Source organism: Jaculus jaculus, chromosome 1 (genome assembly GCF_020740685.1).
Source record: "Jaculus jaculus isolate mJacJac1 chromosome 1, mJacJac1.mat.Y.cur, whole genome shotgun sequence".
NCBI classification, from domain to species: domain Eukaryota; kingdom Metazoa; phylum Chordata; class Mammalia; order Rodentia; family Dipodidae; genus Jaculus; species Jaculus jaculus.
Genome location: NC_059102.1, coordinates 124,596,133 through 124,623,238, shown reverse-complemented (window position 1 = coordinate 124,623,238; position 27,106 = coordinate 124,596,133). Strand labels below are relative to the sequence as shown.

At 47.3% G+C, this 27,106-nt stretch overlaps 1 protein-coding gene across 9 annotated transcripts in view; it reads left to right on the top strand.

The window, feature by feature from the left end:
- The first annotated feature begins 2,760 nt into the window (after positions 1 to 2,760).
- Odf2 (outer dense fiber of sperm tails 2) overlaps positions 2,761 to 27,106 on the top strand; it is a 66,702-nt gene continuing 42,356 nt past the window's right edge. For 2 of the 9 annotated variants that reach the window (XM_012951976.2, XM_045150876.1), the window contains exons 1-8: positions 3,415 to 3,465; positions 11,359 to 11,449; positions 13,200 to 13,353; positions 13,631 to 13,756; positions 20,672 to 20,842; positions 23,083 to 23,243; positions 25,252 to 25,381; positions 25,880 to 26,011. In XM_012951976.2, the coding sequence (XP_012807430.1) occupies positions 13,246 to 13,353; positions 13,631 to 13,756; positions 20,672 to 20,842; positions 23,083 to 23,243; positions 25,252 to 25,381; positions 25,880 to 26,011 (828 nt within the window). In that variant the 5' untranslated portion in view covers positions 3,415 to 3,465; positions 11,359 to 11,449; positions 13,200 to 13,245. Of the gene's footprint in view, positions 2,800 to 3,301; positions 3,466 to 11,358; positions 11,450 to 13,199; positions 13,354 to 13,630; positions 13,757 to 20,671; positions 20,843 to 23,082; positions 23,244 to 25,251; positions 25,382 to 25,879; positions 26,012 to 27,106 lie in introns of those variants that run through there. The other 7 variants (XM_045150851.1, XM_045150868.1, XM_045150882.1 and 4 more) reach the window with 7 other exon arrangements.

The window sequence follows — 27,106 nt, the reverse complement described above, 5'->3', positions numbered from 1 at the left end:
TGTCTCTAATAAAGTGGAGTACAGACACCTCAAATTTGTCCTCTGACCTCCACAGATGCTCTGTGGCACATGAACACACACACACAAATAAACATGAAAAAAAATTTTTTTTTTTTGTTTTTCAAGGTAGAGTCTTGCTATAGCCCAGGCTGACCTGGAATCCACTATGTAGTCTCATGGTGGCCTTGAACTCATGGCAATCTCTGTCTCCCAAGTGCTGAGATTAAAGGCCTGTGCCACCATACCCAGCCTAATTATTTTTATTTATTATCCCAGGCTCCACTCATCTATTTTCTATCCCTGTGGTCTTGCCTTTTCTAAACTATCCTATGGGTGAAACCATTTGGCATGATGGCCTTTCAAGCCTATCTTACCCAGTCTGATGCTTTTGATCTCACCTTTTGGGGGTAGCAGGAGTTCATCACTTTTGATGGCTGAGTAGCAGTCCATTGTATGGTGCCACTACAGTTCACTTATCCATTGATGATTGTTAGACATTTGGAAGCAAGTGCCTGAAACAGCTGAGCCATCTCCCATCAAATTGTTAGACAATTGGGTCATTTCCAGTTTGAGGCTATTACCAATTAAGTTCTAGGTTCCTGGGAGATAGGAATGTACTGAGTTTGTAAGTCTCTAAGACACTGCCAAACCACTTAGAAAGCTCTATTATTTGTACAACTCCAGACTTTATAGTACAGGTTCCTTCTCCCCAGAGAAGCGTTGTGGCAGTTGCATCAGGTTCCTGGAGGAGGTCTTCCTGGATGGAAACAGTCTAATTAGGCTCTTGGGCAAATGGAGAAGCCTCTGAGAGGACTTCTGGGCTTCTCTCTCCCGGAGTTGCATGGCCAGGGCCAGGGCCAGGGCGGGAGTTCATAGCAACTGCTTTCCCCTGAGGTTACTTTTTTTTTTTTTCCTGAGGCAGGGTCTTTCACTCTAGTTCAGGCTGACCTGGAATTCACCATGTAGTCTCATGCTGGCCTCAAACTCACGGCAGTCCTTCTACCTCTGCCTCCTGAGTGCTGGGATTAAAGGCATGTGCCACCACATCCTAATTATTTTTATTTATTAGAGAAGGAGGAGGTAGACACACACACACAATTTTATTTGCAAGGAGAGAATGAGAATGGGCATACCAGGGTCTCTAGCAGCTGCAAATGAACTCCAGATGCATGCACCACTTTGTGCATCTGGCTTTATGTGGGTACTGTGGAATTGAACCCAGGTTGTTTGGCTTTGCAGGCAAACACCTTAACAGCTAAATCCTCTTTCCAGTCCTGCTTTTTTTTTTTTTTAAGTAAGGTCTCACTCTAGCTCAGGTTGACCTGGAATTTATACTATGTAGTCTCAAGGTGGCCTTGAACTCATGGTGATCCTCCTACCTCTGCCTCCTGAGTGCCACCACACCTGGCTCTTTTATTTGTATTTTGGGAACAGGTTTTGCTATGTAGATCTGGTTCCGAACTCATTGCAATCCTCCTGCTTCAGCCTCCCAAGTGCTTTGTGCCACCTCAACTGCCCTTCCCAAAAGACACATTTTACATAGATGTTTGACCCAGGCCTTGAAGTTTATCATAGGAGCAAGAAGCTGAAGAGGAACTTAAAGAATGGGGACATTAAGGATGAGAGTGTGGGGAGAAAGTTGAAGAATTCCATTTGTTGGTTTCATTTTCCTCTATGAAAATAAGAGAGTTGAAATATGGAATAGGGAAAAGAAAAAGATTTCGTTTGGAAATTGCAGTAATTTCTGGACAGTGTCCAGGGATCAGCTGAAAGGTGGAGGCAACTATTTGTGGATTTATGTGATACTGAAAATTGAACCTAGGGCTTCTCCTGTGCTAGGCAAGTGCTCTATCACTGAGATATATCCCCATTTGTGAATTTGATCTTTGCTTAGCCTCAGTATGTTAGGAGATTCGGAGATGCAATCAGGGTTCCCTTTCTTTTCTTTTCCTTTTTTTTCCAAGGTAGGGTCTCCCTGCAGCCCAGGCTGACCTGGAATTTACTATGTAGTTTCAGGGTGGCCTCCAACCTCTGCCTCCTGGAGCGCTGGGATTAAAGACATGCGACACCACCCCCAGCCAGCCAGCCTTAAAAAAATATTTTGTGAGAGAAAGAGGCAGACACATAGAGAACGAGCAAGCGCCAGGGCCTCAGCCACTGCACTGCAAACAAACTCCAGATGCATGCGCCCCTTTGTATATCTGGCTTACGTGGGTTCTAGAGAATCTAAACGGTATCCTTTGGCTTTGCAGGCAAAGCCTTAAAACCACTAAGCCATCTCTTCAGTCACCCCCTCCCCACCTTTTTTTTTTTGAGACAGCCACACTCCAGGCTAGGTTGGCCTGTACCTTTGTAGCCTAGGCTGATTTTGAATTTATGGTCATCCTCCTGCCCCAAGCCTGAGTGTTGTGATTACAGACCTGCTTCACCATACCTGACACTCTATTCAACGTGAAAAATAAAAGCCGTCAAAGGAGTGCGGAGGGCTCCATAGTGTTGACTCAACACTGAATGGTAGACTGTGAGAACGGCAGTGAAAAATACAGATTCTATCCCTTAGAAGGGCGGGATAATGGAATTTAAGATTTCCAGGTGAGAACGTGTGTGTAAGTAAACCCTGCCGGTGTGTGGCTGGCGATAAAGGCGTCAAGATGATGAGGTCTGTTTGGTGCTGATGTTGTTAAAAGTCTCCCAGAATCCATGGCGACACAGTGAGCCGCGTGACCGTGCCCCTTGATTGGTTAAGAAAGCATAGCTGGTGGAGAAGATGGCGGGTCAGCGAAAACCTCGACACAATAGGTACAGAGGCGTCGCCGAGCGTGCAAGGAGGGTGGCGAGGGCCGAAGGGTGATGCCCACTCTTCCGCCTGTTTGGGGGCGAAGCTAGAGGCAGCTTGGGAAGGCAACAGAGCCTGGCATGTGTGCACCAGCCCTTTCCCCTGCACCGGGCTGAGACTCCAGAAGCAATGCGCAGTCGCAGTCACTGACTCGGACGGTGGCACCTTCCCCCCCCACCGCCCGGCTCTGGGCCCCGGGACTTAACACTGTGCCGAGGGGTGCGCGTCGGCGCTCCGACGCCCCTCCGATCTCCCGCGGGAAGAAAGATGGCGGAGGGGGCGGCGGAGCAGGCGGGCCGTCCGCCCGGGGGCGTCGCGCGTCTCCCTGGTGACGGGCGGCGCGGCCGGGGCAGCAGGCGGAGCACCCCGCGGGGCGGGGCAGCTCTGTGACGCTCAGGGAGGGGGGGGGGGCCGGGTCTAAATGGCGAAACCCAAACGGCTCCGGGGGGGGGTTTGAACTGGCCAATGGGCGAGCTGCCGACCGGGTGTCGGAAAAGGAGGCGGAAGCGGGGAGGAGCCGCCGCGGGAGCCGGACTGCATCGGCCGCGGCGTCTCCATGGCACGACCCTGGCCTCCGACTTCAACGACTTCATAAGGAGACGTTTCTGGGCGCAGCCGTGTCGCTCTTGGTGAGAGGCGGCGGGACAGGCAGGAGGGCGGGGAGCGGGGTGGGGGGACCCCGGGACGCTGGGGGTCGGCGGTCGTGGTGCTGCTGCTGCTGCTGCTGCTGCCGCCGCCGGGAGGGAACCGCCGGGCTCGGTCCCCGCCGTCAAGCGTTTCCCCCGATGGAGGAGCCGGGATCGCTTGGCCCGGCTGGCGCGCTCCGGCCGTCGGGTCAGAACCCGGCCCCGCCCCCCTCCCCGGCGCGGGGCTCGCCGTCCTCCTCCTCCTCCCGCTAACGGGCGGGCCGGCCGCCTCCCTCCTCTCCGGGCCATCGGCAGGGCTCTGCTCCCTCCTCTGCTGCCCTCCAGCAGGGCTTCGCCCATCTTGCCCGCTGGTGGGTTGGCCGTCCCTTCTCTGCCACGACGGAGGCTGCCCTCCCCTTCCCCGCCTTCGCTCTCTTGCCCACCGGGCTCCCTGAGCGTCCCTCCCGTCGGGCTTCACCAGGCACCGCAGTTGGACGCGCTCCTCGTGGGCAGTCTCCGGGACCTCCCCCTGGGTCCCTCCCGCGGCCAGCCGCGGCCCCGGCCCCGGGCCCCGGCGTCTGACGCCCCTCTCCGTAGCTCGCTCTCCGAGCCGGGGCTGGCCCCCCAGTCTCGTCCGCTGGCTGTCCCGCCTGCCCGCTCACTCGCTCGCCCCCCGCGGAGGCTCCTCCCCTCTTGAGATACTATTGGTCCTCCCCAGTATCTATTCTTCCGGGAACGCCCCTTCACCTAGGAGACAGTTGCCCTAGCACCGCCCCCGAATATCCCTCCAGCTCCCAGCGCGGGTTCCCGCCCCTTGGGGGCCCACTTAGGGCCTAGCGGTTCTCACCTCCTTCGCCCGACAGCAACCCTCAGGTTTTTTTTCCCCTGGTGGCCATCCACCGCCGTCCCTCCCGGGTGGGGCTTGGGCGTGGTGGTCCTTTTCCTCTCAGCTATGTCCTCCCACCCCTGCTCTTCCCTCCCGCCGCGCCCTCCACTTGCCTACAGACAGCCCGCCTGTCCCCCCCTCCCCACCTCCTCCAGGTCACTCAGCCTCTCCTATCTCCTTCCACCCCCACTTTGGCAGGACAGTTGCTGTGCGACTTGGACAGTAGAGGAGCGCCTCCCAAGTTTTCATCCAACTGCCACCCCCCAAGCTTCCACCCTCCTCTCCTCAGAGAGAGGACGTTTGATGCCTGGTCCCTGAGATTCTCATTGACAAGCCCCTCTGGGTCCCCCTGAGCAGAGCCTGCTGACCCAATTGCCCACCTTTGTGGCTTTGATGCTTAGCCATGTCTGCCTCATCCTCAGGTGGCTCCCCCAGGTACTACCAATGTCGGGGGCGCCTTTGCAGTAGGGCAGGGAAATGTGGTCAGGGATCCTCAGGCCCAGGCTCGCTGGAAATTTCTTTTGGGTTTCCCTGTTTTGTGTACTGGAAGTCTGGCCCCAAAACATTTAAAAATAGTTTTGAAAGAAAAGGAGAAAAGATTCACCCACCATCCCAGCTTTGCCTCCCCTCCCTTTTCTCCCTAGGTGATACAGCAAACAGGGTTTGTCATATCTTTATGCAGTACTAAATTCTTAGCCTGTTTTGAAAAAAAAAGGCTGGGTATAAAAAAAAATGCTCATGGTGTATGTGAAATGGTATGGATTTAGCAAGGTGCTTACAGTCCAGATAGATGGTTTACAGGCCTTCTCCCTGAACTATTGACTTTATTTATTTATTTATTTATTTTTTGAGGTAGGGTCTCACTCTAGATCAGGCTTACCTAGAATTCACTATTTATTCTCAGGGTGGCCTCAAATTCACCCTGGTCCTCCTACCTCTGCCTCCTGAGTGCTGGGATTAAAGGCGTGTGCCACCATGCCTGGCCTATTTTTGACTTTTATTTTATTTTATTTTTTATTTGAGAGAGAGAGAGAGAGAGAATGGGCACACCAGGGCCTGCAGGCACTGCATATGAACTCCAGATACATGTGTCCCCTTGTGCATCTGGCGTATGTTAGTCCTGGAGAATTAAACTGGGGTCTTCTGGTTTTGCAGGCAAATGCCTTAACCACTAAGCCATCTCCCCAGCCCTATTTTTTGACTTAAAAATTTCTTTTTGATTTACTTATTTGCAAGTTCAGAGAGACAGTTGGGGCATCCCAGGGCCTCCAGCCAGGGCAAACAAACTGCACATGCATGTGTCACCTTGTGCATCTGGCTTTATGTGGGTACTGGGGAAACGAACCTGGATCCTTAGGCTTTGCAGGCAAACGCCTTAACAGCTAAGTCATTTCTCAAGCCTCCTTGAACAGTTTTTTTTTTTTTTTTTCAAGGCATGGTCTTATTGTAGCCCATGCTGTTCTGGAACTCATGCTGTAGTCCCAGGCTGGTCTTGAATTCACAGTGATTCTCCTAACTCAGCCTTCCCAGTGCAAGAACTGAAAAGCCTGCACCACAGGCCACCATGCCTGGCTGGCCTTGTACTTTTCATCCTCCTATCTTTGCCTCCCAAGTGCTGGGATCACAGGTGTGGGCAACCATGCCTGGCTCCAAAATATTGACATTAGAGATGCCTGTTTTTGTTATGCTTTGTTTTTGAGGTAGGGTCTCACTAGCCCAGGTTGACCAGGAACTCCCTCTGTAGTAGCCTTGAACTCACAGCAATCCTCCTACCTCTGCCTCCCGAATGCTGGGATTAAAGGTGTGCACCACTATGCCAGGTGAGATACTTTTTTTTGGGGGGGGGCAAGCCCAACAGGCTGCCCCCCCCCACTTTTATGAGAAAGAGAGAATTGGCAGTGGCATGCCTGGGTCTCCAGCCACTATTATCGAACTCCATATGTGTACGCCACGTTGTGCACATGTGCGATCTTGCTTATGTGTCGTCTTGTGCATCTAGCTTATGTGGGATCTGGGGAGTCAAACATGGGTCCTTCGGCTTCACAGGCAAGCAACTTAACCACTAAGCCATCTCTCCAGCCCCTTCTTTTTTTTTGTGAGCCACTGAGTTTATAGCGGTTACTTACAGATCAGGGTGAAATGGCTTATGTGAGCAATAGAGGACTCAAAGACAGTCACACCACGAGAAGTCTCATCCCACCCTGGATGACAACCTCCCCATAGCTGCTTCCACTCAAAGGCAGCTGCACCACCAGAATGCCCACCTCAGCATGGGTGACGACTCGGGGAAGCTGTCTCTGGAGCATGCTGTACTGCTTGCAGGCAGCTCAATCAGAGTACCATCTCTAAGCAGTTGTACTCCCCTCCTTTTTATTTTTGGTAGGGTTTTACTGTAGCCCAGGCTGATCTGGAATTTACTATGTAGTCTCAGGGTGGCCTCAAACTCATGGTGGCCCTCCTACCTCAGCCTCCCAAGTGCTGGAATTAAAGGCGTGTGCCACCATGTCTGGCTTTTTTTTTTTTTTGAGGTAGGATCTCACTCTAGACCAGGACTGAGTTGGAACTCACTCTATATAGCCCTAGGCTGATCTCCTACCTCAGCCTTTTCAGTGCGGGATCAAAGGTGTGACTTTAATATTTTTATTATTATTTAAAAAAATTTTTTTTTAATTTATCTGAGAGCAACAGACACAGAGAGAAAGACAGATAGAGGGAGAGAGAGAGAATGGGCGCACCAGGGCTTCCAGCCTCTGCAAATGAACTCCAGACACGTGCGCCCCCTTGTGCATCTGGCTAATGTGGGACCTGGGGAACCGAGCCTCGAACCGGGGTCCTTAGGCTTCAGAGGCAAGCACTTAACCGCTAAGCCATCTCTCCAGCCCTTTATTATTTTTTTAAAGTTTTTATTTATTTATTAGAGAGAGAGGGAGGAAGAGAGAGAGAGAATGGGCATGTCAGGGCTTCTAGCCACTGCAAATGAACTCCAGACCCATGTGCCAATCTTGTGCATCTGGCTTTTGTGGAACCTGGACAATCAAACTTGGATCCTTAGGCTTTGCAGCCCTTTTATTTTTATTTATTTGAGAGAGAGAGAATGGGTATTCCAATGCCTCCAGCCTCCACAAATGAACTCCAGATGCATGCCCCACGTTGTGCATTGGCTTATGCAGGTCCTGGGGAATTGAACCTGGGTCCTTCGGCCTCGCAGGGCAGCCCTTAACTGCTAAGCCATCTCTCCAGCCCTAAAGGTGTGACTTTAAAATATTTTTATTTATTTATTTGAGAGAGGAAGAAAACTGACAGAGACAATTAGAGAAAGAGTGGGTGAGTATGGGCATGCCAGGGCCTCTTGCCATTGCAAATGAATTCTAGACACATGTGCCACTTTGTGCATCTGACTTTATATGTGTATTGGCCACTCAAACTCAGGCTATCGGGTTTTGCATGCAAGTGCCTTTAACAGCTGAGGCATCTCTCTAGTCCCTAAAAGAGTAAATTAAAACTAGCAGAAATGTTATAAGTACAGAAGGGAAGACTCCTGAGTTCTCAACTTTGGTATTCTGCCAAATAGTAATAAGGCTCAATTAATTTTTAAAAATATTTAATCATGTATTTGAGAGAGAGAGAGAGAGAGAGAGAAAGAAAGACGCAGGTAGAGAATGGGTATGTTGGGGCCTCCAGCTGCTGCAGACAAACTCCAGATTCATGTGCCACCTTGTGCATCTGGCTTATGTGGGTCCTGGGGAGTTGAACCTGAATCCTTTGGCTTTGCAGGCAAGCACCTTAACCACTAAGCCATCTCTCTAGTCCTAAAGGTGTGACTTTAGAATATTTATTTGAGAGAGTGACTGAGACAAACAGAGCATGAATGAGTATGGGCATGCCAGGGCCTTTGCCACTGCAAATGAACTCCAGAAACATGTGCTACTTTGTGCATCTGACTTTATTTTTTTTTTTAATTTTTAATTTTCCTCTCTCAATTATTTATTTATTTATTTATTTATTTTGGTGTTTCAAGGGCATCTGACTTTATATGTGTATTGGGGACTCAAACTCAGGCCATCAGGCTTTGCATGCAAGTGCCTTTAACTGCTGAGGCATCTCTCTAGTCCGTAAAGGTGTGACTTTACACCAGCTGAAATGTTACAAGGGCAGAAGGGAAGACTCCTCAGTTCCCAGCTTTGGTATTCTGCCAAATAATAATACTCAATTTATATATATATGTGTGTGTGTGTGTGTGTGTGTATTTTTTTGTGTGTATTTTTATTTATTTATTTATTTTGGTTTTTTGAGGTAGGGTCTCACTCTAGTTCAGGCTGACCTGGAATTCACTCTGTGTGTCTCAGGGTGGCCTTGAATTCATGGAGATCCTCCTACCTCTGCCTCCCAAGTGATGGGATTAAAGGCATATGCCACCACGCCTGGCTTAATTAATAATTTTAAAAATACTTTTATTTTTTTATTTTATTTATTTGCAAGCAGAGAGAGGCGGGAGGGAAAGAGAGCACATCAGGGCCTCTAGCCATTGCAAACCCCAGATGCACACACTACTTCATGCATACTGGGGCATCGAACTTGGGTCCTTAGGCTTTTCAGGCAAGTACCTTAAGCACTAAGCCATCTCTCCAGCCCTCAATAATTTTTTTAAGCCAGGTATGATGCTCCTACACTGGGGTTAGCTTGGTTGGAGAATTTCCATGAGTAAGACCCTACCTAGGAAAATTTTTAAAAATTTTTATTTATTTGACAGAGATAAAGGGGGTGGGTGGGAAATGGGTTTACCAAGGCCTTCAGCCACTGCAAATGAACTCTAGATGCATGCGTCACCTTGTACATTTGGCTAATGTGGATTCCTGGGGAATCAAACCTTGGGTCCTTTGGTTTTGTAGGCAAATACCTTAACCGATAAGCCATCCCTCCAGCCCAGAATTTTTTTTTTTTAATTCAGTAAGAAGCACACAGTAGTGCTGTTATTTTATTTTAGTTTTGATTTATTTTTAAAGTATTTATTTGAGAGAGAAGTAGAGGCAGAGAGAGAGAGAGAGAGACAGAGAGAATGGGCACACCAGGGCCCCTAGCCACTGCAAACAAACTCCAGATGTGTGTGCCACCTTGTGTATCCGGCTTACATGGGTACTGGGGAACTGAACCTAGGTCTTTAGGCTTCACAGGCAAGCTCCCTAACCTGTAAGCCATCTCTCTAGCTACTAATTTTTACTTACTTGCTTTTTGAGGTAGGGTCTCACTGTAGCCTAGGCTGATCTGGAACTTACTCTGTGTAGTCCTGTTTGGCCTTGAACTCATGGTGATCCTCCTACCTCAGCCTCCTGAGCACAGGGGTTAAAGGCATGACATCATGCTTGGCTTAGTGCTGTTAATTCTTTTTTTTTTTTTCTCCCAGGGTTTCACTCTAGTTCAGGCTGACCTAGAATTCACTCTGTATTCTCAGGGTGGCCTCGAACTCACAGTGATCTTCCTACCTCTGCCTCCTGAGTGCTGGGATTAAAGGTGTGTGTCAACACGCCCAGCTAGTGTTGTTAATTCTTTAAAAAAAAAAAAATTATTTGCAGAGAAAGAGAGAGAGGGAGAGAATAGACATACCAGGGCCTCCTGCCACTGCAAACAAACTCTGGATGTATTTACCACTTTGTGCATCTTGCTTTTCATGGGTACTGGGAAATTGAACCCAGAATGTCAGACTTTACAAGCAAGTGCCTTAACTGCTAAGCCATCACTCCAGCCCAGTGTTGTTATTTTTATTATTTATTTAGTGTTTTGAGATAAGGTCTCGCCCTAGCCCAGGCTGACCTGGAATTCACTATGTAGTCTCAGGGTGGGCTTGAACTTACTGTGTTCCTCTTACTTCAGCCTCCTGAGTGTTGAGATCAAAGGCATGTACCACCATGCCTGGCTTATTATTTTTTAAAATATTTATTTATGTATTGAGAGAGAATGAAAGAAGCAGATAGAGAATGGGTGTGCAGGATCTCTAGCCCTGCAAATAAACTCTAGATGTATGTGCCACCTTGTACATCTGGCTTACATGGGTCCTGGGGAATCAAACCTGGGTCCTTTGGCTTTGCAGGCAAGCACTTTTAACTGCTAAGCCATCTCTCTAGCCCTAATGCTGTTATTATTGTTATTATTATTTTTGGTTTTTCGAGGTAGGGTCTCACTCTAGCCCAAGCTGACCTGGAATTCACTATGGAGTCTCAGGGTGGCCTCAAACTCACAGCAATCCTCCTACCTCTGCCTCCCGAATGCTGGGATTAAAGGCGTGCGCCACCACGCCCGGCCAGTGCTGTTATTTTTATGTTTAATATTTCACTTGAAGACTCTGTAGTGGCAAAGCGTTATTTTGGGGCTGTCATGGTGCAGCATGATGGACTGAATGATCATTTCAAGCCCTTTTTCTCATACTGCCCTTCATGTATGGACTGCTGATTTTTGAGCAGGTTTAACTTTTTGCTGTCTTTGTAAAACTTGTGTTGGGCTGTCTATGAATAAGCAATAATGCCTTTAAAGGTTAACTAGTGGTATATAGTAGGAAGCAAGTACTTTCTCATGTCCTTAAGTGAACATTTGAGCCTTAATTTTAGGAGCTTGATTCACAGTGCGTTTGTTGCTGAGCTGAGCATTTCTTCAGAGCCACCTCTTTTCTAGGCACTGTTCTGGGGACTGTCACCTTTGTCTAGACTAGTCTAGTACTTGACTACTTTTTGTGTGTTGCCAACTTTTTGTCACCTGGCAGGATGACAGGTAGGCTTTTCAGCAAAAGGTCACAATACATGTGATGTGATGGCCACTTAAAAGGCCAGTTGTGTTTCCATCTTCCTGCTGGGCACACCATGCATACCTGGTGCACACCTATGGGGAGCCAGGCAATTCTAGACTGATTCTCCTGGCTGAGCACTCCACAGCCACCGTATGTGATGTGTAGTCTCCTGAGAGCTCAGAAATAGGAGAACCCCCTTTTCTGTTCATAATCTGGATCTTGTGCCCGGGTACAGGTTTCCATCGTGTGGGAAGAACGGAGTTACCAGTCTCACGCAGAAAAAGGTCTTGAGAACACCTTGTGGCGCACCCAGTGTAACAGTGACGGTAGGTGACATGTGCTCAGAGCGGTGCTGATCGTTTGTGATCCCCAGAAATGTTCCTGCACACTTTTGCCAGGAGCTGCCTGCACCACGGTGGCTTGGGTGCTCTGCATGGTACTGTTATGCATGTCTTGCTGATTTGTTAACTAGAATTTTACTTGTGATAAAGCTGCCAGGTATGAGGAGGTTGTCTTAACATTACCCTTCTAAGAAAATCCCCCAAATCTTTGTTTCAAAAATGATTTTATTTATTTGCGGAGAGAAGAGTGAGAGAATGAGAATGGGCGCGCCCAGGGCCTTTTGTCACTGCAAACGACCTCCAGACACGTGCCGTTTTGTGCTTCTGGCTTTACATGGGTACTGGGGAATCTATCCCAGGCCTTTGGGTTTTGTAAGCAAGTGCCTTTGACTGCTGAGCTAACTCTCCAGCCCATAATCTGTTTTTTTTTTCCTTTAAAACAACTTTTTTTTTTTTTAAAAAAATATTTTTTAATTTATTTGGGAAAGAGAGAGAGGAAAGAGGCAGATAGAAAGAATGGATGTGCCAGGGCCTCCAGCTGCTACAAATGAGCTCCAGCTGTATGTGCCACCTTGTGCACCTGCATTACATGGGTCCTGGGGAATCAAACCTGGGTCCTTTGGCTTTGCAGACAAGTGCCTTAACCACTAAGTCATCTCTCCAGCACTAAAAAAAATACTTTAATTAAACTGGGCTTGGTGACATATGCCTTTAATTCTAGTGAATTCTAGGTCAGCCTAGGCTAGAGCAAGACCCTACCTCAAAAAACCAAAAAAAATTCAATTATGTTAATGAGAGAGCCATACCTAGATAGAGACAGAATGAGAATGGGTATGCCAGCCTCTTGCTGTTACAAATGAACTCCAGATACATGTGCCACTTTCTGCATCTGCCTTTTATGTGGGTGCTGGAGAATCAAACCTAGGCTGCAGGTTTTGCCACTAAAACTGCTGGGCCACTTCTGAAGCCCAATCTCAAAAATCTTTTGTTTTGTTTTTTCGTGGTAGGATTTCACTCTAATCCAGGTTGACCTGAAATTTGCTGTGTAGTCCCAGGCTGGCCTCAAACTCACAGCACTCCTTCTAACTCTGCCTTCCAAGGGCTGGGATTAAAGGTGTGCATCACTAGGCCTGACTCAGAAATCTTTAAAAGAGATATTTAAAGAGGAAAAAGAAAAAAAAAAATTAAAAAAAAAAAAAAAAGAGCAGGGACGGGGTAGGAGCTGGTGCTAGGCAAGATGTTTGAGACTGCCCTACCGAAGGCTCTTTTAGAATCTGAACAACCTTCTCATCCTTGGTATTCCCACCAGCTTTCTATTTCCTCAATCCTTTATCCACAAACAGTCAGATTTGTTCCCCACTCTAACCATTTTGTGTGTTTCCATGCTAATCTGCATGTCTGTGTAGAAACATCCCCTTGCTTTCCAGCTGAGCTACAGTAAGTCCAAGGAGTATCTATGCATTCCAGCTGGCTTGGGTGGAGATGCAGCTCTGAGGACCACGTGGCCTGTCTTTGGGCTCTCTCTCATAGAGAGAGACCTGCTCTTGGTTGTACCTGTATCTTCTTGGTGGCTTTCAGCTGGGATCTCTGCTGCAGCCTGCTGAATGATGCTCCTGCCTTGCGCCCTGCCTGCATGCCAGTAGTTGGTAGCTGCTCTGCTCACTTGGTGGCTAGGCTTTCATTTGGCCCCAGAGGCTTGGAACTCTGTTTTTATTCCCAGTTTACTCATCCACAGATCAACCTTTTTTGTGTTGCCCTCCCTTGCCTGCCAGAAGTGAACCATGAAGGACCGTTCTTCAACTCCCCCCTTACATGTTCACGTGGATGAGAACACCCCTGTCCATGTTCACATAAAAAAACTCCCGAAACCATCAGCGACCAACAGCCAGGTAGGAGCATGGTGGCAGTGGAGCGAGGTAACAGCTGTGGATCAGGGCAATCCCGCCCGGCCCAGCCTCCTCGTGCTTCTGACTCCAAAGATTTGGGAGATGCACACACTCTTTTCCAGAGATCACTTGGCTGGTTAGAAGGTAGGAACCTGTTATCCAGAAGTGATGGCAGTAAACAGTGTCTTAGAAGTGGCACCCTGGCAGAGTTGGATGCCACCAGAGTGGTTCTGTGGCCAGCTGGGCCTGGAGGTAATCCTGGGTTTGTCCCTTTCCACAGAAATCTCATAAGCGCGGAATGAAAGGGGACACCGTGAATGTGCGACGGAGTGTTCGGGTGAAAACCAAGGTACCTTGGATGCCCCCTGGAAAATCATCTGCCCGGCATGTGGGATGCCAGTGGGAGGTAGGCCCATTCTTGTTCAGGCTTTTCTTCTCGGACTGGTCAGTCAGCTTCTAGCAGGTCTCAAACTTGGTATGATTCAGGGTTTGGCTATAGTTGTGAAATCCTAATGGGCCTCAATTACTGAGCACCTTGCTAAACCCTGGATGTTCTGTGGCTCTTCTCAGGTCCCTACGAGACTGATCTCTGGTAGGTCCTAACATTCTAGCAGATTGGAACTGATTGTGGAATCTTACAGAAGAAGCAAAAGAGCTGGAGTTAGGGTGCTGTGTGTCTCATTCTAGAGGCTGAACTTAGCTCTGCCTTGTGGATGAGGTTCTTTTTTCATCTATCTGTCACCCTACCTGAAGCATAGTTATAGCTAAAGTTGGGGCTGGGGAGGTGGCTCAGCAGTTAAAGGCACTTGCTTGCAAAGCCTGCCAGTCTGGATTCAATTACCCAAACACATTTCTGTAAAGCTGGGCAGGGTGGCACATGCCTTTATATCCAGAACTAGAGAGGCAGAAGTAGGAAGGATTGATGTGAGTTGGAGGCCACCCTGAGACTACACAGTGAATTCCAGGTCAGCCTGAGCTAGAGTGAGACCCTACCTCAAAAAACCAACCAACCAAACTAACAAACAAAAAAAAGTAGTGCAAGGGCTGGAGAAATGGCTTAGTGGTTAAGGCACTTGCCTACAGCCTAAGGACCCATGTTCAGTTCTTCAGGTCCCATGTAAGCCAGACGCGCAAGGTCACCTATGCACACAAGATGGCACAAGTGTATAGAGTGTGATTGTAATGGCTAGAGGCCCTGGCGTGCCAATTTGCGCACTTTCTTTCTCTTTCTCTCTCTCTCATAAAAAATTAGATCTGAGCCGGGCGTGGTGGCACACGCCTTTAATCCCAGCACTCGGGAGGCCAAGGTAGGAGGATCGCCGTGAGTTCGAGGCCACCCTGAGACTCCATAGTGAATCCCAGGTCAGCCTGAGCTAGAGTGAGACACCACCTCAAAAAATAAAAAAAAACAAAACTTTATCTGGGGACTGGGGAGATAGCTTAGTTGTTAAGGCACTTGCCTGCAAAGCATAAGGATCCAGGTTCAATTTTCCAGGAATCGCCAAGGTGGCACATGTGTTTGGAGTTTGTTTGTAGTGGTGGGAGGCCCTAGCATGCCTCTCTCTCTCTGCCTCTTTCTCTCTCTCAAATAAGTAAATATGTAAAAAACAATGTAGAGCTGGCATGGTGGTCTAAGCCTTTAATCCCAGCACTGGGGAGGCAGAGGTAGATGGACACTGTGAGTTCAAGGCCAGCCTAAGACTACATAGTGAATTCCAGGTCAGCCTGGATTAGAGCAAGACCCTCAAAAAACAAAAGGAAAATTGAAAGACAGCTGGGCATGGTGGTTGATGCCTGTAATCCCAGCATTTAAGAGATTGTTGTAAATTCAAGGCCAGCCTGGGTTACAGAGTGAGTTCCAAGATGGTCTGAGCTAAAGTGAAACTCTGCCTCTCATAAAGAAAAACAAACAAAACAAAACAAAAAATAGGGCTAGAGAAATGGCTTAGCAGTTAAGGCGTTTGCCTGCAAAGTCAAAGGACCCAGGTTCGATTCCCCAGGCCCACGTAAGCCAGATGCACAAGGGGCACATGCATCTGGAATTCATTTGCAGTGGCTGAAGGCCCTGGCATGCCCATTCCCTCTCTCTGCTTGCAAATAAATAAATAAAATTTAAAAAGCTAAACCAAGTAAATAAATAAATAAAAGAAAAAAAAGATCAAAAAAAAGAATAAGGTTGGGTCTATAGGTTACTGGTAGAGGATTGCCTAGTATTCACAAAGCTGTGAATTTAATCTCTAGTTCTGCCAAGAAAGAAAAAAGAAAAAAGTGAGCAAGCTGGTGTGGTGGCACAAGCCTTTAATTCCAGCACTCGGGAAGCAGAGGTAGGAGGATCGCTGTGAATTCAAGGCTACTCTGGGACTACATAGTGAATTCCAGGTCAGCCTGGGCTAAATTGAAACCCTACCTCAAAAAACTAAAACAAACAAAAAAAAAAAGTGAGCAATGTCTAAAGAGAGGCTGTGAAAATGAACTTCCTACTGACATGGGTTGTCAGGGATGAAAGTGCCCCCTTTCCCTACAGATACTTAATGCCCCCCTGATTCTGCAGCTACACTGCCCTTGGATTACCCAGGGAACAACTTGTCCAAGCTGTCCTGGCAGCTCCAACAGTAGCTATTTTTCCTGTTTTGTCTCTGTCTCCCACTTTCCACTGACCAGTGATACCTGTGTTCACAGGAACCCCTAACCTGAGCTCATTTTTTAAAAATTAAATTATTATATTTATTGAGGGAAGTACAAGAAAAGCCAAGAAAAGGCACGCACATGGCTAGAGATTCAATATGGAGGGCCTGGAAAAACTGTGGAAAGAAAAGGGAGAAAATAAAGTGCAAGGAGAGCAGGGTGTGGTAGCACACGTGCCTTTAATCCCAGCACTCAGGAGGCAGAGGTAGGAGGATTGCTATGAGTTTGAGGCCATCCTGAGACTACACAGTGAATTCCAGGTCAGCCTGGGCTACAGGTGAAACCCTACCTTGAAAAAACAAAATTCAAGGAGCTCCTGCCATGTGGGGAGCTGGATGGGATAAAGAACCCTTGTAGAGAGTAAGGGCTAGGTGGCCCTCCCCAGCTGGGGGAAAACTCACTCACAGCTGGAAGTTGCCAAGTGGTCAGAGAACTGACCTGGTATTTAAAGGATTTCTTTTTTCTTTTTTGGGGGGAGGGGGAATTCAAGGTGGGGTCTCTCCCTGTAGCCCAGGTTGACCTGGAATTCACTATGTTGTCTCAGGATGGCCTCAAACTCTTGGCAGTCCTCCTACCTCTGCCTCCAAAGTGCTGGGGTTAATGCCGTGTAACACCATGCCCAGCTTGACCTGGTTTTTAAAATTTATTTGAGAGAGAGCAAGAGAGAATGGGCACACCAGGGCCTCCTGCCACTGTAAACCAACTCCAGATGCACATGCCACTTTGTACATCTGGCTTTACATGGTTACTGGGTAATTGAGCCCAGGCCAACAGGCTTTTTAAGCAAGTGCCTTTAACCACTGAGCCATCTTGAGAAAGGTCCCTCCCAAAAAGGAGTTTGGGATTGAGCTTGAAATGGAGACCAGAAGCTGCTATGTACATGTGGCATTCTTGTTTGTTTTATTGCTAGTGGTGATGGTCGTGGTGGTGGTAGTTTTGGGGGTAGACCAGAGTCTTACTCATGCTAAACATGTATTCTACCACTAAGCTACTGTCCCAGCTTGATTTTTTTTCCCTCTAATCTTCTCTACTATGCAGTTGTCTTTGAGAGAAAGAACTTCTAGAGTTCTTAAAATTTTATATATTTAAAATATGTGAATTTTTTTTCACAATTTTTATTAACATTTTCCATGATTATAAAAAAATATCCCATGGTAATACCCTCTATGTGAATATTTTTTAAGCTTTTTTTTTGTTGTTGTGGTTTTTCAAGTTAGGGTCTCTAGCTCAGGTTGACCTAGAATTCACTATGCAGTCTCAGGGCAACCTTGAACTCATGGCGATTCTCCTACCTCTGCCTCCCAAGTGCTGGAATTACAGGTGTGTGTCACTATGCCTAGCTTAAAGATTTTTTAAAAAGTGCTTAAAGTATTTTACTTATTTATTTGAGGAGAAGGCAAGAGAAAGAGGTAGAGAGAGAGAATGGGCACTCCAGGGCCCCTAGCAATTGCAACAAACTCCAGATGCATGTGCCACCCTGTACATGTTGGCTTATGTGGGTACTGAGGAATCAAACCTGGATCCTTAGGCTTTGCAGGCATGCACCTTAATCACTAAGCCATTTCTCCAGCCCTTAAAATATATTTTAAAATGTTTATATTTATTTGAGAGAGGGACAGAGAGTGGGCACATAAAGGCTTCCCAGCCACTGCACATGAACTCCAGATGCTTGTGCCACTTTGTATATCTGGCTTTATTTATTTATTTATTTATTTTGGTTTTTCGAGGTAGGGTCTCACTCTAGCCCTGGCTGACCTGGAATTCACTATGGAGTCTCAGGGTGGCCTTGAACTCGTGGCAATCCTCCTACCACTACCTCCCAAGTGCTGGGATTAAAGGCATGCGCAAGAACGCCCGGCTTACAACTGGCTTTATGTGGGTACTGGGGAATCAAACCTAGGATAGCAGCCTTTGCATACAAGTTGGATACAAGTAATACTATTTATTTTTATTTTTATTTATTTAAGAGAGAGAGAGAGAGAGAGAGAATGGGTATGCCAGGACCTCTAGCCAGAGCAAACGAACTCTAGACGCGTGTGTCACCTTGTGCATCTGGCTTATGTGGGTCCTGGGGAATTGAACCTGGGTCTTTTGGCTTTGTAGGCAAAGTGCCTCAACCACTAAGCCAAGCTAGCTGTTCAGCCCAGTAATACTAATTTTTACTTTTTTTTTTTTGAGGTAGGGTCTTTAGCCCAGGCTGACCTGAAATTCACTATGCAGTCTCAGGGTGGCCTTGAACTCACAGCAATCCTCCTACCACCGAAGTGGTAGATTAAAGGCGTGTACCACCACACCCAGCTAAAATATTTTTAAAATACTTTTATTGTATTTATTTGTGAGAGAATGAGTCTATTGGCACGCCCTGGCCTCTTGCAGCTGCAAACAAACTCCAGACACATGCATCACTTTGTGCCTCTGGCTTTACGTGGGTACTAGGCAATCACACCCTGGCTGGTAGGCTTTGCACACATTTTCAACCACTAGGCCATCTCCCCAGCTCATAATGTGTGTGTGTGTATTTTTTTCTTTTGGTTGGGGGTGTTGAGGCATGGTCTCTCTCTAGTGTAGTCCAGGCTGATCTGGAACACACTCTGTACTTTCAGGCGGTTCTCAAGCTCATGGCAATTCTCCTGTCTCAGCCTCTCAACTGCTAGGACTCAAGGTATCCACCACCACACCCAACTTGTAAAATTTTGAAAATTTTCCAGATGTCATACATTTGTGTTTTGTTTTGTTTTGTTTTGTTTTGAGTCAGGGTCTCGGGTAGCCCAGGCTGACCTTAAACTTGCTGTATAGCCAAGGATGACTTTAAACTCTTGTAAGTTCTGAGTCATTATCATATCTGGCTTTAAAAAAAAAAGTTTTAATTTTTTTTTTTAAATTTGTTTTGGCTTTTCCGGATAGGGTCTCACTCTAGCCCAGGCTGACCTGGAATTCACTATGTAATCTCAGGGTGTCCTTGAACTCATGGTGATCCTCCTACCTCTGCCTCCCGAGTGCTGGGATTAAATGCGTGCACCACCACGCCTGGCCAATTGTTTTAATTTCATTTATTTATTAACAAGTAGAGAGAGAGAGAGAAGAGAGGCAGACGGAATGGACTCACCAACGCCTCCAGCCACTGCAAACGAACTCCAGATGCATGAACCACTTTGTGCATCTGGCTTTATTTGGGTACTTGTTTATGGAGCCCAGGTCATTAGGCTTTGCAGACAAGCATCTCAACCACTGAGTCATCTCTGCAGTCCAGTCCCCCCCCCCCCCACCAGCCTTTTCTTTTAGATAGGGTGTTCCTGTATTGTTGCCCAGTCTGGTCTTTCTTTAACTCCTGGGCTCAATGATCCTCTCAGAGGTCCTGCCTTCCAAGTAGCAGGGACTACAGTATCCATACCTCCCCAAACCTAGCTTTCTTTACTTTAAGCTTCTTCTTCTTTCTTTTTCTTCTTATTTATTTATTTATTTATTTATTTATTTATTTATTTATTTATTTATTTGAGAGTGACAGCAGACAGAGAGAGAAAGAGGCAGATAGAGAGAGAGAAAGAGAATGGGTGTGCCAGGGCCTTCAGCCACTGCAAATGAACTCCAGACTCATGTGCCACCTTGTGCATCTGGCTTACATGGGTTCTGGGGAATCGAGCCTTGAACCAGGGTCCTTAGGCTTCACAGGCAAGTGCTTAACTGCTAAGCCATCTCTCCAGCTCCCATTTGTTTGTTTTTAAGTACATATTTTCTGTTTATTTTAGAGAGAGAAAGAGGCAGAGAGGGAGAGAATGGGCGCATCAGGACCTCTAGCCACTGCAAACGAACTCCAGCCCTAAGCTTAATATTCTTTTTTTTTTTAATTTTTATTAGCATTTTCCATGATTATAAAAAAAATATCCCACCGGGCGTGGTGGCGCACGCCTTTAATCCCAGCACTTGGGAGGCAGAGGTAGGAGGATTGCCATGAGTTCAAAGCCACCCTGAGACAACTAGTGAATTCCAGGTCAGCCTGGACCAGAGTAAGACCCTACCTCAAAAAAAAAAAAAAAAAAAAAAAAAAATCCCATGTTAATTCCCTCCCCCCCCACACTTTCCCCTTTGAAATTCCATTTTAATATTCTAACTTCAGGATTTCTTTCAATGTTAGAAGTTCTTTGAAAGCATCATTTAGGGCTGGAGAGATGGCTTAGTGGTTAAGTTGCATGCCTATGAAGCCTAAGGACCCAGGTTCAATTCTCCATGTCCCATGTAAGCCAGATGTATTTGGTGGTGTATGCTTCTGGAGTTCGTTTGCAGTGGCTAGAGGCCCTGGTGTGCCTTTGCGCACTTGCTCACTCTTTCTCTCTCTCTTTGTCTCTAATAAATAAATAAAAAAATAAAAATCTTTAAACAAAAGAAATTCTTTGAAAGCATCATTTAGACCTGGGTAGCTAATGTTTCCCCAACATTATTATTATTTTAGCTGTGTGTGGTGACACAGAAGGTCTGCAGTGGTGGTCTTCTTGGGGGTAGGTTCTCTGTGGATGACCATTGGCTCAGTTAGCTCATCTCTCAGCAGTCAGCTAGTCTCCAGGGAACAAGCAGCTGGTGTGGAATGCCAGTCAGAGACATAACCCCAGGACCCCGCATGTCTTTCCTTTCTCTGCATCAGACTCCTCCTCACTGCCTGGAGATCACACCACCATCCTCAGAAAAGCTAGTCTCGGTGATGCGATTAAGTGACCTCTCTACAGAAGACGACGACTCAGGACACTGCAAAATGAGCCATTATGATAAGAAGATTGACAGTCTAATGAATGCTGTTGGTTGTCTAAAGTCTGAGGTGAGGAGGTTTGTGGGCGGAGACAGCTAGTACCTCGAGAATGAGCAGGACAGGGTTATGAGTAGATGTGTCCCTCGGGCTAACTCTCAGCCCCTCAGCATGGCTCCCTCTAGGGAGGTAGCTGGGGTGCCTTGGGTTCCCTTTGCACTGGAAGAGCCCTCTCTCTGAAGCAGTTCATTATCATATCTGAAGCTCTCTGTGGGTAGTGTGGTGTTTGACTCAGGAGTCTATGAAGCTGGTGGTGTCCTTTTTACAATATTTGAGTGTAAGATTTTTTAATATTATTTATTTATTTGTAAGCAAAGAGAGAGAGAGAGAGAGAGAATATGAGCACATTAGGACCTCTTGCAGTTGCAAATGAGCTCCAGATGCATATATTACTTTGTGCATCTGGCTTTACATGGATCTTGAGGAATTGAAGCCAGGCTGTCTGGCTTTGCAAACAAGTGTCTTTAACTGCTGGGCCATTTCTCCAGCCCTGGAACTTCTTGCGATGTAGATGAGGTTGGTCTCCCAACTTAAAGCAATACTTCTGCTTCAGCCTCCTGAATACTAAGATTATTGGCATATTGCTTAATGTTCATATTATTGAGATAAAATGACCACATAGAACTGGAACCTTTCCGGGCATGGTGGCGCACATCTTTTTTAATCCCAGCACTTGGAAGGCAGAGGTAGAAGGATTGCAGAGAGTTTGAGGCCACACTGAGACTACCTAGTAAATTCCAGGTCAGCCTGGGTTAGAGTGAGCCCCTACCTCAAAATACCAAACCAAACAAACAAAACAACAAAAACAGGAACCCTCCTGTCTTATACCTTAAAAAAACAAACAAAGTTAAGCAAAAGCAAAGCACCCCAGAGACTAAGGATACTTGTCCTCACTTGTGGAGCTGTTTCTTGAGGGAAGGGAGAGAGGAATGGAACTGGAAACAGAACCACTTCAAGGTCCCCAACCAGGAGGTTGATGGGAGCTAGCCTTAAAAGCCAGATCCTAACTACCAAGGGGACCTTATGTCTATAATCCTACACTCTATACTTGGGGACCCTTTTAGAGGACAAGAGCAGATAGACAGACAGGCCCTCCTGCCCCCAGAGCCCAGTTTGCAGAGGGTTTTAAAAAAATTTATTTATTTATTTATTTACTTCATTTGAGAGAGACAGAGAATGGGTGCTGTAGGCCCCCAAGTCATTGCAATCAAACTGCAGATGCATGGGCCACCTTGTGCATGTGGTAGTATGTGGGTTCTGGGAAATCAAATTCAAGTGCTTAGGGTTTTGAAGCAAGTGTCTTCACTGCTGAGCCATCTCTGCAGCCCAGCACTTTTTTTTTTTTTTTTTTTAATTTATTTGCAAGGGGAGAGGAGGAGAAAGTATGGGTGCACCAGATCCTCTTGCCACTGCAAGTGAACTCCAGGTGCGTGCCCCACTTTGTGCCTCTGGCTTTACTACATGAGTACTAGGGAATCAAACATGGGCCACCATGCTTTGCAAGCAAGTGCCTTTAACCATGGAGCACCTTTCCAGCCCTGCAGAGGCTTTTTTCTTTTTTTGTCTCTTTGGTTTTCATTTTTAAGGTCTCTTGCTAGCCCAAGCTGACCTGGAATTCACTATGTAGTCTCAGGGTGGCCTCAAACTCATGGCAGTCCTCCTACCTCTGCCTTCTGAGTGCTGGGATTAAAGGTGTGTGTCACACCGCCTGGCTAGAGGCACTTTGGTAACAACTTTCCTGTGGCATGCCAGCTGAAGCAGTTACCACCTGGCTCTGCTGTCGGCCAGCAGGTCATAGGCCCTATTCTTACTTTATTCCTGTTTATTAGTTATTTATTAGTAACATGAAAGTTGGGCTGAAGGGATGGCTTAGTGGCTAAGGTGCTTACTTGCAAAGCCAAAGGACCTAGGTTCAATTCCCCAGTACCCACATAAGCCAGATGCACAAGGTAACACATGCATCTGGAGTTTGTTTGCAGTGGCTAGAGGCCCTGGTGTACCCACTCTCTCTCTCTCTCTCTCTCCTCTTTCTCTCTGCCTCTTTCTCTCAGATAAATAAATAAAAGTAAGATATTTAAGAAAGTAGCCTCTGCCTGGGGGTGGGTCATGTTTGTGACTGTTCACTGAGACTGTGCCTGTCAGGCTCCGGGTACAGGGCTGGTGTCACTTGTTCTTAGAGGGGTTGGGTGTAGTGATGTGGTGTCAGAGGAGAGCCCTCCCATCAGTGACCCTGCCCACATGCCCTTGGGCAGGTCAAGATGCAAAAAGGCGAGCGCCAGATGGCCAAAAGGTTCCTGGAGGAGCGCAAGGAGGAGCTGGAGGAGGTAGCCCACGAGCTGGCTGAGACCGAGCATGAAAACACAGTGCTGAGGCACAACATCGAGCGTATCAAGGAGGAAAAGGACTTCACCATGTAAGGCGCCCTGGCCTAGTCTGTCTATATCATTTTCCTTGGGGTTGACTCCTCCTTGCCAGGCCCAGAGTCCCGAGGTGAAAGGAAAGCAGTGGAGGGAGGAAATCACCAGGACACTAAGCCTGTGGGGGTGAGAACGTGTTCAGCATAGTCACACAGCTGTGCTGTGAGGGGAAAGTAGGACCTCCTCCCCCACCCCTATAAGGGGTAGCAGAGGTGTGATCAGGGAACTCTTCCTTCAAACAGTAGAATTGAAGGGGACAGTATAGTTATGACTAGGCATGTGAGAGTCAGGAAGAAAGTGATATTCTGGAAACATCTATGGGAAGGCCACAGGGTGGGTAGCCTTTGCCCCTGAGCAATGGAAAGTAGGCCAGAGCTGGCAGTAGAGGACGAAATATATTTATATTTATATATTTTTTTTTCAGTTGTAGAGGTGGCACCCATAGCCTGTTATGCCCCACTCACAGATATTTTTTAGGAATACTTTTGAGGACGCTGGGAGCTACAAAAAGGTTTTAAAGGCAAAGCAATAGCTGGGCATGGTGGCACATGTCTGTAATCCCAACATTCAGGAGGTGCAAGCCAGGAGGATTAGGAGTTCAAGGCCTGCCAGAGCTACATGAAACCCTATCTCAAACATCGAAAAAAAAAAAAAAAAAAAAGCAATGACATTGATAAGACTTGGCACCATTCTAGGGAGGAGATGGGAGAGCTTAAGAACAGATCTGAACGAGGCTATTAAGAAGCTGGCCAGGGCATGGAGAGACGGCTTAGCAGTTAAGTTGCTTTCCTATGCAGCCTAAGGAGCCAGGTTCGATTCTCCAGTACCCACATATGCCAGATGCACAAGGTGGTGCATGCATTTGGAGTTTCTTTGCAGTTGCTGGAGACTGGCACGCCCAAACAGTCTCCCTCTTTCTCTCCCCCCCCCCTCTTTGTAAATAAATCAAACCTAAACAAAACTTTAAAATTATTAGGGCTGGAGAGATGGCTTAGCAGTTACGGTGCTTGTCTGCAAAGCCTAAGAATGCATGTTCAGATCTCCAGGTCCCCTGTAGCCAGACACAGAGATATATGCATGCAATGTCACACATGCTCACAAGGGGGCACACAATTCATTCACAGTGGCTGAAAAGGCCCTGGCATGCCCATTCTCTCTCTTTCCCTTTCTCCTTGTCTCTCTCAAAAAAAGTAAACAAATAAAATAAAATAAATAAATAAAAATAAAAATGAAGCTGGCTGGGTGTGATGACCACACGTTTAATCTCAGCAGTTGGGGAGCTGAGATAGGAGGATCACTTTGAGTTTGAGGCCAGCCTGAGACTACAAAGCAAATTCCAGGTCAGCCTGGCGTAGCGTAAGACCCTACCTTGAAAAAAAAGAAGAAAGCTGGTAAAATGGTTCAGTCAGTAAAGCGCTTGCCAATCAAGTGTGAGATCCAGAGTTCAGATCCCCTATATCCATGTAATGTAAATGCTCGTGCACGCCTATAAGCCCAATACTCAGGAGGAGGTGTAGGTAGGTAGATGCCCAGGGCAAGTTGACTAGCTAGACTAGCTGAATCAGTCCCCTCTCCATTCATTGAGATCCTGTATCAATAAATAAGGTGGAGAGCAGTAGAAGGAGACACCTTATAGTGATCTCTGGTGTCTCTATACACACACACACACACACACACACACACACACACACGCATGCATCCCTCCCCTGCCCCAAACACACACCCACATGCATGCATACCACACAACACACACACAAAATGACCATGGCAGTCTAAGATAGAGGCATATGTTGTATCTTTGATGTCTCCTGGGGTTGAGGCTCTTATGCCAAAACAGGTATGACTTCTGGGCCCTCAACCTTCTAGAAGGTTGGAAGGGTTGCCCCCATCCCTATTGTTCCCTGGCAGGAAGGGAACCTCTCAGGGCATTGTGAGGTGGGCCTCGGAGCTCTGGGCGGGCAGGGGCCTGCAAGGGCTCACGGAGCCCTGTCTTTGTGGCCCCAGGCTACAGAAGAAACACCTCCAGCAGGAGAAGGAGTGCCTCATGTCCAAGCTGGTAGAGGCTGAAATGGATGGAGCAGCTGCCGCAAAGCAAGTCATGGCCTTGAAGGATACCATCGGGAAACTGAAGACTGTAGGTGGAGCCCTGGGGCGGGTGGGGTAGGGTAGGTGTGGGGGCTTTACGTAGTCATCAGGCTGACTTTATGACATCTCCAGGCTGGGGGTGGGCACATTTAACTCTACAGCCCCTATCCCCATATTCATTTCCTGGGCTGTGACCCTTGAAAGATGACCTCTGGTGGCCAGGGCCTCTGAAGAGACTGCATCATGGGTCACTTGGGATCACAGTGAGTCAAGGCATGTGGTTGACTCCTGCAAGTTTCAGCCACCAGGCCTTACCTTTGCCTCCTGCAGGAACCCCTCCCTCACCATAGTCCCCTACACGAATCCCTCCTGTCTCTTTCTACACCACTTTCTTCCCCAGGCCCACCTCTTCCAGGAAGTCTGCCCTTTACCCTAATGGTCCAGCTCCTCTCATCTAAGCGTCCTGGAACCATTAGCTCTTGAACCTCTTACGGGGCCTGCCTCTTCCCTTTTCCCTGTGTACCACGTAAGATGGGTTGTCTTGCAGGAGAAACAAATGACCTGCACGGACATTAACACCCTAACGAGGCAAAAGGAACTTCTCCTGCAGAAGCTGAGCACTTTTGAGGAGACCAACCGCACCCTCCGAGACCTGCTGAGGGAACAGCACTGCAAAGAGGTGGGTGTTTGGCCCAGCTTTCAGTCTAGTCCCAGTCCTGGGCTCCAGTGTACCCCTCTCCCTCTGCACCACTTGCCTAGCCTCTGAGCTCTTTTATCCTTGTCTGGAAAGAAGATAGTCGGAGAAGATAGAGAGGTGTAACAGTCATTCACTTAAGGGCTTGATAGTGTTATGGCTGTGGTTGAAGCAAGGCCAGAAAGCAGCAGAAAGCTCTTGGAAGTCAGTGGAAGGACAGTGCAGAGTCTGTGAAGGGTTCAGGCTATTTATTCTCAGTATCCTGGGGAGAGGGGAAATTACCAGATCTGCTTTTATTTCTCCTCTCCCCTTCTGCGTGCACACACACAGGGTTTCGACTTAGATTTAAGCGTGGATTTTAAGGGAGGGAAACAGACATGTAAGAGAATAGTCTTTTTTTTTTTTTTTTTTGAATGGGGCCAGGGTGCTACCTTCTGTAGCTCAGACTGACCTGGAACTCAGTATGAAGGTCAGGCTGGTTTTGTACTTAACAGCTGTCCTGTCTCATCTCCCCATGTGCTGGGGTTACAAATGTGAGCCACCAGTTCTGGCTATTCTATTTTGTTTATATTTATTTATTTATTTACTTATTTACTTACTTACTTACTTACTTGAGAGTAATAGAGAGAAAGAGGCAGAGAGAGAGAGAGAGAGAATGGGCACGCCAGGGCCTCCAGCCACTGCAAACAAATTCCAGATGCATGTGCCCCCTAGTATTTCTGGTTAATGTGGGTCCTGGGGAATTGAGCCTTGAACTGGTGTCCTTAGGCTTCACAGGCAAGTGCTTAACTCCTAAGCCACCTCTCCAGCCCCTGGCTATTTTATTTGAGAGAAAAACAGAGGGAGATACAAGAGAGTATAGACATGCCAGGGTCTCTAGTCACTGCAAATGAACTCCAGACATGTGCCCTTTGTGCACCTGACTTTATGTGGATGCTGGGGAATTGAACCTTTATCTGCAGCTTGAGCCTTTAACTGCTGAGCTATCTGCCCAGCCCCTGGCTCATATTTTAGACTGACAAATATATGTATTTATAATGTTCAAGATGATCTTGTTTTCAGGGTTTTTGTGGGTTTTTT